This window comes from Harpia harpyja, chromosome 9 (assembly GCF_026419915.1).
Source record: "Harpia harpyja isolate bHarHar1 chromosome 9, bHarHar1 primary haplotype, whole genome shotgun sequence".
NCBI lineage: Eukaryota > Metazoa > Chordata > Aves > Accipitriformes > Accipitridae > Harpia > Harpia harpyja.
In genome coordinates this window covers 45205506-45218897 of record NC_068948.1, presented here as the reverse complement: position 1 = coordinate 45218897, position 13392 = coordinate 45205506, and the positions used below count along the sequence as shown (strand labels likewise).

The 13392-nt window shown below is 40.2% G+C and overlaps 1 protein-coding gene across 9 annotated transcripts in view; it reads right to left on the bottom strand.

Moving 5' to 3' along the window:
• The window catches only part of RNFT2 (ring finger protein, transmembrane 2), a 31854-nt gene that overhangs the window by 16545 nt on the left and 1917 nt on the right, over window positions 1-13392 (bottom strand). For 4 of the 9 annotated variants that reach the window (XM_052795762.1, XM_052795760.1, XM_052795764.1 and 1 more), the window contains 6 exons: window positions 12250-12289; window positions 11797-11855; window positions 8530-9008; window positions 7300-7376; window positions 5623-5723; window positions 2854-3007 (listed from right to left, as the gene is read on the bottom strand). In XM_052795762.1, the coding sequence (XP_052651722.1) occupies window positions 2854-3007; window positions 5623-5723; window positions 7300-7376; window positions 8530-9008; window positions 11797-11843 (858 nt within the window). In that variant the 5' untranslated portion in view covers window positions 11844-11855; window positions 12250-12289. Of the gene's footprint in view, window positions 1-2853; window positions 3008-5622; window positions 5724-7299; window positions 7377-8529; window positions 9009-11073; window positions 11300-11796; window positions 12290-13392 lie in introns of those variants that run through there. The other 5 variants (XM_052795756.1, XM_052795757.1, XM_052795759.1 and 2 more) reach the window with 3 other exon arrangements.

Below are 13392 nucleotides of genomic sequence, written 5' to 3'. Positions count from 1 at the left end.
ATGATCATGTTTATTGCCCTCTGTATTCTGATTGCAAAGAAAAACTTCTTTTTCTGCCTTTTTAGTTTGCTTTTTCTCAGTTAAAGCATAAACTGATGCTATAAATCCAAGATGGTTCTTGACGTCACCTTAAACCAAATGTTGCCCTTCCTGTGATGGGGCCATACTAGGAATACATGATGCGGATACTTTAGATTGGGAGAACTGAGTGCTGTAGCCCAAATTTTTACTGTGTTCACTATCAAAATGAAAAAATGCATCTAACAGAGGTAAGCAGATTTTAGTACTATTCACTAATTTTCATTAATGATCTTGATGGAACACAGTAGGCTTATCAAATGTGCAGTCGACACTAAACGGGGAAAGGCTGTAAACACTGCAAAGAAGGATTATAATCAGAGTGGAGAAATGGTCTGGAAAACAGGGGGGGACCAAAGACAGTCCAGAAAAGAATAATAAGATCTGGAGTGAATGATCTCTGAGAAAAGACTCAAAAAATTAGTGTTCTTCAGTCTACAGAGAAGACTGACGGGAGATATGAAGACTTTGTGTAAAAGAAAGATAAGAATCTGATCTTGCTCCAATCACAATGGATATGGACAGGTAAGAGACTTAAAAGAAGGACATTTGGAGGAGATGCCTTGTATTAGAAAGGCTATGCAAGCATCAGTGAAAACCACATAGTATTCAGAGAAGACTAGAATCTCAAGGAGCAGCATGAAAAGTCAGACTAGCTTTGGAACTGCCTTTGAACTTCCAAAATGAGGAAAATCTGAAAAGCCTGCTCAGAGGTTGAGTGCAGAATGATCAAAGTCCCTGATATTCCATCCATGGGCAAGTTTTATCATCTATTACTGACTGCCAGCAAGAAGGTACTGCAAGGAAGCTCATGATTAAATACCTCTATTACATTCACAGGTGTGCTGAACTCTATCCCTGACAGTGCCACAATCTCCACTTCAGGCCCTGTATTACAGGGAGCTAGAGGCTGCTGTTCTGACTATCAGCAGAAAAATTCTCAGTATATATATCTTGAAAAAAATCTTGTAGCTCTACTCTGAGTTTAATTTTTATTTCTCCAGCAGCTTGCTACCTGCTACCGCTAAGTGACAACTGTGCAGAAGTTCATAAACTACAAGCAGAAACACTACTACCAGCACATGGGGAGGAAGAGAATAACTTTGTATCTGGCAAGTATTAAGATAGCTGATAGCAGATAACTTGATAAGAATTTGGTCAAAGTTAATGTGCCTAAAGTACAATAGAACAGTCCTAACTCAGGAAAAAAAAGCTTACACTTAAAAACTCATCTGAAAAATAAGATGTGTAGCATTGTGCTGGCCTGTAGAAGCTGGGTCACCAGGTTCAGGGAAAGAGCTCAGCTATGTGGTTACCAATTACAATTTCTATGGCATCCTGGGGTTCTCTTGGAGCTCTCCCATCCCAGTCTGATCTTGCTTAATTTGTTACACCAGATCTCATCGCTGGTTGGCTTAATGGATGCAGTGTAGAGAGAGGGATAAAAATAAATCCAGATCCATAGTGGTAGGTAACAGCAGACTCAGATGTCAAGGGACAGTGAGACCATCAACAACATCCTAAGACAAAAAGGGACTTAAAAAAAAGTGAGAAATATTGCTATCCAGAAAAAGGTATTAAAAATGAAGCATCTGTGCTCTGAGTCATTATAGGCCCTTGACAGATGTGATCTTACCAGCCTCCCACTGTAGCTGCAAATAAAGACCCCTTCTCTTTCTTCTCTCCCGACAAGGATTAATGAGTACTTGGGATAGCTCTCAGACAAGCAAGCAAAGGCTGTGAACCTTTTCCAACACTGCAATTTATCTTGGGAAGACTATTCACATCACTTTTCCCTCCCTCCCCAGGCTGGATTATGCTCTGACCTAGCACATTAATCTCCCAAAATAAAATAATAATAATAGAAGAAAAAAAAAGAGCTGGACAATTGCCAGAAATAAATTAATAACCATCTCGAATAGCCCTGCTGTGCAGGAACAAACTGCTCAACTCCCCTGCCACCCATGTCATTTGTAAGCAAAACTATTCCCAGTTTAGATATCCCCTTAAGTGCCCTGCCTGAGACTTTCAGCAATTAATGATAATATCTTGCATCTATATAGTGCCTTTCATCCCAACAGCTGCCAGAAAGTTTCTTCACCAAATGCAAATAATACACATTGCTACATTTGCCACTGAAATGTAGACACTACTAAGTGGAGGAAGAGGCAGCATGACAGATCTATAAGAATAAAAAAATATGAAAAGGTGTTTCAAGAGAGAGAATGTAGTCAGAAAGTTTCAAAAGTTAGGCCTAGTCTACATATGATTTTGTACACATTTAAGTAAAATATTTCTTTACCCATGGTTAGAACTGGCACTGTCTTTTCTGGCATCAGTAGCTTTAATTTAATACTGTTACTTCTTTGACCCAAGCAGAAAGCTGAAGAGACAAGTACCTGCAATTTCATTCCATTAAATGAAGAGATTTGTCCTTCAGAAATATCTATTTACAGAGATAACTCAGAAAACAAGACTTAGAACAAAGTCAACCAGAAAAGCAGTTATCTTGCTGCTAGTACCTATTCCTTCTCAAGCAACGCTTACCTTTCTCTCTCTGGACTTTAATTACTTGCTGGTATTACCAAACCCTTGCTCAGGTCTGCAATGGCTCAAAAAACAAAACTCACTACTCAGGTGACTTTCTGCCAAAGTTTCATCAAAGATTTTATTATTTTTCTTCTTCTACCTATATTTCATGCTGCAAACATGTTGTAAAGGTATCTGATTATCAGAGACACACATCTGTATATCAGGAAGAAAAGAGACTCTTACCTTTGACTTGACAGCTAGGATGATCTTAGGCAGGGCAACAATTAGGCATTTCAATGCGATGGTGAGGTACTTCAGTACAAAGTCTGCGATCCCCACAATCCACATCAGGTCGAAGAAGTCTAGCCTCTCAAGGTTGGGTTTCAGAAATATAAGGCTGAAAGGCATGACACCAAGGCTCAAATACCAATGAGGAGAACTTCACTTAAGCTTCTTGATATCAGCTGTATCCACTGCTGGCTAGAGAAGGCCTAGAAACTCCACTGAGCTTCAGTGAAGTTCTCAAGGGCAATAGGAATAAGACATGCAAATTAGTCCCATGGCTCCTCTGGGCCTCTTCACTTTGCTCTTGCCCATTTCTACTGAGGTCAGCAGGTTTGCCCGCTATCAGAAAACAGGACCCAAATGTGTACAAAATCTGTTTTGGAAGACTGCAATCTCCATAACCTGCAATCCACACTGCAAAAGAGCCTTTGGTCTAACGACAGTGCCTTTAGTGTACAGCTTTGCTCTATCAGATCTGCTTGTAAAAGCTTATCCTTTGAAGTCCAAGTCAGCAGTAATTATGATTTCTTGGGGAAATCATGGCCAAGTCAAGACCACTATGTAGGACATAGTGAGGCTGACTTGCCACTGGTAGAACTACTGCAGGGGCAGCAGTCTCTAAAGCTACTTGTGCATGTGAAACAAACTGGTGAGAAAGGAAGCACTGTATTAGGCATGGCAGAAAAGTCAGAACTTCAGGTGTGTCATGCTCTGACAGTGGCTTGCCACTGTCTGAAGCAGAACTAGAGCTGGGCTGTGTTAATTAGCAACTCTTACCTGAACCAAAGATCCAAAAAGGTAGTGCCCTTTACATAATGTTATTGACTGGGCTGAACATTTGCTCTTTAAAGAAGGGGAGTCCAGGACAGCAGAACTTCATATAGCAATGGGCAGGAGCTACTGACCTGAGCAGCAATGAGGACTGGACCCTATTCAGACTGAAAAACCAGGATTCATCTTCAGGATATTTACCTACTATAGCCTCATGGTAGAAAGCAAAAACTTAACAAAAAATAAAAGCAAAAGTAAAATAACCAACCCAGAATGAAAAGCCTGAACATGAATTTAAAATACTCACAACACTGGCACAGCACAACAGGTAAAATTACACCCTAAAAACAGAAACAGAATCAGAGACTTTACTACTATTCATGCACTAGAAACAATCAAAAAGTAAATAAATCAGGAAATGAAAAATAAGCCAGAAAGAAACAAAACTGAAACAGCTATTTCTAATTTCACAAGCCTGCCTCGTGAATAGTCACAGGTCCCCACACAGCAAGCAATAGATACACTAGCCCAAGCCTGATGCAGCAGGCACCACTACAACACGCGCAGGAATAGGGCTTTTCAGTCCAGCTGTTGACTAGTATCTTCACTGTTAATAAACCACACCCTAAACAGTGTGTAGGATGGCCCCAATTTGCTGAAGCCCTTTTATTTTAGATGGTCTATCCTTTATTCTAAACTAGTTCCATTCATGCTTTTAACCTTAACCACCTTCTTAGAGACACTCTGTTTCCCTGTGGTGCAAACAAATTTCTTCTTAAAGCTTTCACACCTTTCTGCCATACCTGTTTCTTTTCTTGGATTCCTTCCCACAAGCCCTATACAGAGTATCCCAAGGCTTGCCACTCCCATTTGGACCCACACATAAAAGCCTTCTCATCTCTCCCCCTTTCTAGAAGCTTTTACATATGCAGCCTTCCAATGATCAAACTGAAATACATTAGGGGTAATTTCAAAGGCTACCAGGGTTGTGGGCAGACCTTGACTCTTCCCATAGACAGTATTGGTGGGAAGAAGCAGGGAGGCAACAAAATAAATGACAGAAACTCAAGAGCCATCTAGCCATAACCCAACTGATGCATGCTACACTCATTGTATTTTCAGTCTGAAGTTCTAAGTCCCCTTCAGCGGGACAAATAAAATTTTTATTCGGAAGATAATTCATACGGTTTTAGCTACCAATATCAAAACTACTTTCTCAAGTAACTAGTTTTGATATTGCTCCATTTCTTCCTATTTATTCTACTAACGACCCCTTGCTTAAGTTCTGTTTCTTTGCTTCCCATCTGTCATTTAATCCCTGCTTTATAATAAGCAGTGATAGTACCAACCAATTCCATGGGTACCAACTTTTCTGTATTTGAGAACCTCTTTAGTCAGAATTTGAAAGTGGAGGCTATCTTAATTACCTCAGATCCAGGCCCTGAGGACACTGAAGTAAAACACTACTATTTCCTCTCCAGTTTATCTCCTGTAATACACTCAAAGCTTGATAGACTGAAAAGAAAACATTACAGGAAGAGGAAAAATGGTGGGTCAATTTCTTATCTGCTTCCAACACCTGCTCTTTATGTTCAGTCACAGTGGTCGAAATGGAAATTCAGAAGTCCCACTATAAAAAAGTATCCACCCTGCTTCAATACATAAGAAGATTGCAAGTGTGTATGTTTCAGGCAGCAACACTGTAGTACATCATCACACCCTGGCCCGTTTAGACCCTGGTTATGCCATTTATTGATAGGAGCATATAGTCCACTGGTAGAAGCGACGCACACATTCTTTTCCTGCACTGAAAGGTATTAAAAAGATGTAACAAAGACAGCAGATACCTTAAGTATACACACTTCCTCTCAAAGTGTGGGGAAAAGTGGGCTTCCCTCTTTTCCTCCCTGGCAATTATCACCAGCTTCCATCAAGTACAATGTAAATTTTGCTCACCTGTTGTACAGCTGCTGAGAGCTGAATGTGTAAAGCAAGTACAAGGTGTTTCCAGTGAGAAAGGCCAGGATCCAGAAGACAACCAACACTGATCTCTTCTCCTGAGCAAGAAAAAGAAGCAGAGAAGATAAATTCAAAGTCTCAAGGGTTGCACTGAGCCTTCCACTGCTGAAAAATGCAAGACCAACCCAGGGGACACAAATATGCGACTAAGTGTTCAGTAATTAGTTTATTTACATAGGACTAAGACTCAGAAATAGGCTGCTAGGTAAAGACATATATAAACACAAGCAGAAATGGCTCTCACTCAGCTAACCTGTTCAAATAAAGTAACTTCAGAGAAATTAATCGGCATACACTGGTGAAAATGACAGCCTTCCTTGCAGAATGCAATTTTCAAAGTTGGGATCTTTCTTGGGACATCTAAATTCAGCTGATATTTAAAATGCAGTTTGACAAGCAGATTAAAAAAAAGTCAGTTCCATATATTGTCCTATAATTCTGAGCTGTCACCTGTTTGGAATGACGCTTCATCAAAGGGGTGGCTTACAAATAGATCCAAAGTCACTTAGAAGAAGACTTAGCTAAATCAAATATAACATAACCCATCACTACCTGCAGCACATATGAATGTTATCTGAATGCATGGAGGTTCTAGAACATACATTTTTGATTGAAGAAATAATTAAAGGTCAAAAGAAGGGCAAATTTTACATTTCAAAAGACATGGAACATTATAGACATTATAGGAAGCTGGATGGCAGAAGATCCTGGTCTGGGTCTTGGCCCAGTGTAATTTTGGTGAGTAAATTTAACTCCTGGGAGGAAAAAACCCAGCATTTTTCCTGTGATTTGATTTATTAAGAAAATAGCTCCTTGTAGCTATTCAACAGTCAGGGATGTTAGGTTGAGATTTAAAGCAGGCAGATTAAGGGGCACACTGCTGGAAAGACAGAGGTGCAAAGTGCAAGGCAACAGCAATCTATCACATGATCGTGCAATTTATCTGTTCATTCAGCATTGTATCACATTTATTTTACTGCTGCTGGTAGATATAAGTATACACTTGTGCCACCCATGTAATTTTTACAAAAAAGCAATTCTAGTCTTGTGCTTTCAGTGCTGTTGAAGTATTCTGCTGACACTGGAGACCATAAGACCTGAAAAGATCTGCTTGTTTCTTTATATACTAAGCATATTATCAACAGAGCATTATAAAGATACTAGCAAGCAATACCTCTACAAAATCCTTCAGCTGAACATCTTAAAACATTATCTAAATGCTAATAAATTAAAACTTATCATTAACTACTGAAATAGTTTTCAGCACCTCTGCTGTATATAATGGGAAACTGAGGTGCAGAGAAGTGCTTGAAGATGTACTGCCAGTCAGTGGCAGCGCCAAAAGCAGATTACAGTATCCCTGACCCTTCCTCTCTTTGTTTTATTATGCGACACTTTCACAAAAGAGCAGGATAGAAACTGTGGGAGAGCGTCAATGGGGAGAAGTAGGAAGAGGAAGTGAGGATTACGGCACGGTACTCTTATTCTGACAGATCTGTATGCATATAACAGCATTCAGCCCTACATTGCAAAAGAAGGTTCAACATAGACTTTGTTTTGTATACAGAGGGTGATGTTGCCTGGGAACATAAGAGAGTAAGATACTGTACTCACCTTCAGAGCAACCTGTTCTCGGAGTGTTGAGTTGGCATACGCGAATGTGCTGGCCATACCAATGCACACAGCAATCCCTGCAGGGAAAGACACTGTCAGAGTATATATGGCTGAGCAGGAGGATCTTCAGTCCTAAGCCATTTGATGACAGCATCTCAAGCTTAGAAAAAAATTTACTGGGTGATATTCTGGATGCACTGGGAATTAAAATATAAAGGTGACTAAAACAGGGCAGTCTGGACTCACATAAAGTTCAAATTCAAGCTAAATGAAAATTAAGCTACTGCAGTGAGCACCTGCCACCCAGCCCAATACAGACACTCCATCCTAATGTCAGTTCTGTGCTGAAGGAGAATAGAAGTGCTGCAAGCTGTGGCTGCGTTGTGCAAACAGAACTCAGCTAGATGACAGTAGTACAAGAGCAGTTCAGCAGCTTATGGAGGACAGGGCACGCTATCAACACCATATAGGATACCAGGTCCAAAGAGCAAGATGTTGCAGACATGGATCAATACCTGGTTTTGGTAATACTGGCAGAGCTGTAAGTGGGCCAAACTCAAGCATTACTGGCTTTCCTGTGATGATAATCTCAGCATACTACTCCCAGAATGAGTAAGGAGCCTCAGACATGGCATACATACAATTTCATACTAAGAGGAGGATTAGATGAATAGATTTTACATGACCACTGAAGGGCTGAAATACCCAGGTACTATTAAAGAAACCTGGATAGATATATTCTTTAGGGAACTCTGAAGATCTCGACTGTAAGATGTAACTGCTGATGCTGTCTGGCTTGATTTCACAACTACCATCCCCCCAGCTATACAAGTGCCTCATCCATCTGAACCCTTCTGTGCTACACAGAACCCTTTGCTAGTCACTAATGTAAGCTCTCCCCATCTCTTCTAGAGAGAGTTCTGAGGGATAAGCCTTGGTAACATCCACAGCCCCTACAGGAATGTCAAGGAGAGATGAGGAAAAGGAACAGAACTGGTCTCCCACAGGTCAGGACAGGAAACAGATGGGACTGACAAAGATGAAAATAGCTTGGACTGAAAGTAGGGTGAATTTATCAAATGCATTATCCCATGCATTTGAATATGTCCCCTTCATGCTAGACTACCTCTAGACACTGTCATGCAGATAAATGTGTCACACACCACAGCACGATAAAGCTTCCTAACCACTCTCTAATACACTTACAATCCAAAAAGGATAGATCCTTACCAAGCTTGTGCTGGAAACACACTTTAGCCAGGAGGATCAAGATGAAGGGAAGTCCCTTCTGCAGCCAGCCGATCACAGCTTTTAACTCTGAAAGAGCGGGAGCTGGAGTTCCAGCTTGTTCGTCACTGCCTTCCTCAGCATGCCCGTGGCGGTCCCCTCCTGCCATGTGCAGTAGAGATGAGCCCCGGTGATGGCCATGGTGGAAATGATGGGACGATTGCCGGTGGTGAAATGGGGCTCCTTCTGTACGACTGGTCCCTTCCTCCCTTGGGGCTGGCATCTGAATGAATACTTCCCCACCTCCTGCCGAAGAGCCCAGAACCAAACCTGCCTGGAACGGCGTGGCTGTGATGGTGCCCGACGGAATACCTGCCAGGCCTGAGAACAGCTGTTGTGGTGAGGAAGCTTCAGCCTTCAGACTTTCAAAAACTCCACTTTCATCCACGCTGGTTTCAGAACTGACTGTTTGGCTCCGGTTTCTGCAGTGGACGGAGAATAGAGAAAAGTGATTAAACAAAAATGAGTGCCACAGAACATCTCAGTCTTTTAGCCCAATCCTGACTGTAGTCATTTAAGAGTTTCTCACACACTATCAGAATATGTAGGTCTCCAGATGACAGATACTTTTCCTCCTATTTGCTGTTGGAAAGTCACAGTTGCAGAACTAGAGGCCAGTAACCAGACTCGTAAGATCAGAGCACTTCTAAAGAACGGATCAAAATGCACCAGTTCCTTCATCTAAGAAAAAAAGTTACCAAACACCCCCTTTACTTTTGGAGGAACTGAAGAAATAACACATCTGATACCAAATCCGACATCTTCTATAATGATTTTAATATTTAAAGAAAAACATACAAAACCCCATGTAACTTGACACAGCATGACCAAGACTGGGCATATTATATACAAACAAATGAATCAAGCTAACTCAAAAGAAATTACCTACCCCCAAAATCTTCTGTCTTTACTTAGGGATGATCACTACTTGCCCACTGATGAATAACACCAAGAGACAGAGTCAACTGGGGAAGAGAAGCGTTGAGAGCTGCTTGTGTGCCCCTGACCCGACAAATACTGTAAGTGAAGGATGTGCTCATGGGTCAAGAGAAATTGTTTTATTTTGATATTCTTGGCAAATTGGACATGGATGTACCTAAATTACTGGGCACTGGACAGGATTAGATCTGGCACCGATTCTTTCCTGAGCTTGTTGGATTATAGCCAGATTACAAAAAGAAAGTCTTAAATATCTTCATCCTAATACCAAAAGAAAATAGGCTTTCTTCACCTGAACTCAATACTGTGGTACTGAAATGAATACATGTAAAGTTTAGATGACAGGGAACAATACAAGTAACAAGTAGAACAATCATTAGGCAGTGAATGCCGGCAGACAGCAAATACCTCTCTAACTTGCAAAAGGAGAGTAAAGAATAAATAAAGCTCAGCAAGAGGCAAAGCCCACAAATAAGGCATGTTGCAGAGCTTCGGTCTCTCTTGATTTTAATCCTTAGAGATCTCTAACTTTAGAAATAGTGGTCACAAGCTGAGACAGCACATGCAGGCACATACAGGGCCCTTAACCCTCTCTCTCCCATGGGTTCAAAAACCTCCCCAGACATCTTACAGGGCACAGAGCACTGCCTTTCTTCTCACACTGGAGATAGCTTCAAACCTCTCTGGGCATACCTTTCTACTAAGTAAACTCCTAATAAGGCTTTTTATAGCTACACCCCACTCCCAATGTCTCTCCACAGGCTTCAGCAAGGAATCAAGTCAACAAGACATTGCACATCTCTTTTTGGTTCAAAATATTCATCAACCAGATCTTGGCTTTTACACCTAACATTACAATTCAGGGATATATACATAAAACAGAGACATAATGTGACAGTACTTATGTCTGGGAAAATAACAAGTTGGGTGTAACCCAGTGTTACAGATAAAGACACAACTATTGTTTGGAACAATACTACCAGGATACATGACTATGCTTTCAGCAGGAAGGAATTAATCAGGGACATATTTAAAAACAAATAAACAAGGATAAAATTGTGTCTGCTGAAGTTAACAGAAGTGAAGACCAGTGGCAACAGCATTTCATTCTACAGTTCGAAAACCTTCAGCCTCTGATACTGACTATAAGTATTTACCCTGTTAAAAAACAGAAGCATTTATAAAAACCAATTGACATTACTCTCCCTATCTTTTGCACTTGATAATAGAAACCTATCCTGAATATATTTTAACCATTCAAACAGATCCTGAAGTGCCTTACAAGTTTGTACAGACTCAGAGAGCTCTACATTGCAGATGAGAGGGCCCATACAACATCTATGTGCCTCTCAAGCCCCAGCCTTGCCTGGTGATTTAAGACCCACAGACTGCACTGAGGCTTGGGCAGCATCATGCAGAAAAAGTTGAAGATGGCTTCCTTTTTCCCTGAAATTAAGAATGAAACCATGCTAGAAGTGGTCATGACCTCAAGCTTCATCTCTACTTGCAAAACCACTAAGAAATACTTAGTAACGATCTTTCACTTACAATCTCAGCTCAGCCAGAGCAATGAAATGCGTTAGTTCCATCTTTGTCTTAAGAGTAATTAGATTAGTTTCTTCTTTAGGAAAAAAAAAAAAAAAAGTCAAGCTTTAACCCTGGGAAAGCACAAGGGAATATTTAGTACCAGAACAACAACAGTGGCAAGGCTCCCTTGCTGATGTTATAATTACAGAAATGAATTAGAGGTATTCTACTTCTAAGTATTCACATACATGAAGCTAGATAGAGCTTCTGGGATGATGTAAAGGATCACTCAAAATCTTTATAAAATACTAAGTCATAGTAGTTGGGAGCTTCAGACCAGCAGACTTTTTAAACACCTTAGCAACAGAAGTATAAATAGCCTCTGTTCATACAGATCAATCCTTTCAGATTGATAGCGCTCAGGATCCCCACAGGACTGTGCCATGAATCGCTCTTCTTGAGCTCCAAAGTGTCTTGCCTATGCTAAGACAACTGTCTCCATATGTGCCATACTGGATCACGAAACCTGAAACACCGTAGGTGGTAGCAGTCAATAATTGACATGAAGGAGAAAAGTAAATCTGTCTCTAAACTCAAACAGAAAGCCCGGCCACACTACATGCACAGGAAATATATGCCTTTCTCAATTTTGAGCTTTCATCTGCTAAAACACACCATACACTTAAATCAGAACATTCCCTTCTGGAGAGGAAAACAGAGGAAAAAAGAGGGAAAAAGATTTACCTTTCAGGAGGAACGTTGTCAGTGTTGCTGCTATGCCGTCTCTGCATTTTCCTCAAAACCTTAAAACACAACACGCTCAACATCAACGTTGCAGGTCAACAGTTCCCAGTGTGACTACTAACAAAGGCCCACAGAGTCAGAGGGTTGTGAAACCCATTCAGCTAGTGACATGGCTGGCATAAATCATTCGCTTCTCTGAAAGAGCACCTCAAGCTTGCATTTGTTTCTTAGTACACTTGCGAAGAAACAACATTCAACTGGCAAATGGAAGCACACATACACAGGTCTCCAGGCAGAGCAGAAACTAGTCAGATCCCCTTTTGTGGTATGTGGCAGTCACAAGAAGTGTACAGCTGTGTGATGACATGTTCTGATAAAGAACTTGAGGACAACTAACAGAGTACCTCTTGATGTGACACGTGAATTGACATACACTCTCTGGAAATGAAATACCTTCTTCCTCTTTTGAAGAAACTTGCTTTGTAAAGCACAACTGAGAGCAAAGAAAAAAAGAAAACGTATAAAAATTTTCTACGAAAAATACAATCAGGTTATGACAATATTCTTTTAAATAAGCAATCCATTCCTTTTAAAGCACAAAAATGCCATTAGCAAACTCTGCACTACAGTCATAAATAATATGCACATATGCAAAAGATCACATGTTCCCACTCCAGTCATTCTGGAATTGTCAGCATAAATAAAGTAAGGCCCAGAGTGGGAAATGAAAGGGCACTGAAACTGTATTAACTTCAGGAACTTTTTCTAGAACAAGGAGAGAATTTCTTTATTTAGTTATTTAAATCTCTGCTTTCAAGTGTCTAATTTTAAGGGAACAGCCTCAAACACATTACACCTTTTTAAAATAAAGTTAATTGAAAAGCAAAGAAGAACACACAATCATCATCATCAAGGCACAGCACAGAGTACCCAGCAAATAGTCTTACACTACTTAATGTTATATTAGTTATATAAGACCTGAGGAATGGGCTATTTTTGCAAGTGATTTGTCCAGGTTCCCACAGGCATTTCATAGATTTAGAGAGAAATCCTTTAAATATTGAAGTCTGAGCCTACTCAGCCCTAGACTACAATAGCTACTGAATAAAATATAAAAGGCTCTTTTAATTAAAAAAATACTTTTGAATATCAGAAGTTATAACATTATTTATAACATTTCATACTGCATGAATATATGTAAATAAATGTATCTGTATTCTGTAAAGGCACAATGGCTCTGAGAACATTTCCTAGCTGTCTGTAAGCAGAAGTATGGAAGCTGAGAAGTAGAAAATATGGAATATTTATTTTTTCCCCTATATTTGCACCTTTTCATTCATATTCTTTACTTTCAGTGACCTACTAGCCCATGCAAAATTGCATTAAATTCAAATTTTATCCCTTAATAAAGCCCAAATCATGCAGTTCACAGTGCATAAACAGACAGTTGTGTTTACCACATACACCTGCAGTAAAAGTACCTGTAGCTCGCCCAGCCCTGAAGATAAGTTACAAAACAGTGAAAGAAGAAAGGGTATTTCAGTTAAATCACACAGGTCACTGTATTGAATTTGTAACAAGATGAGAAAAAAAAAA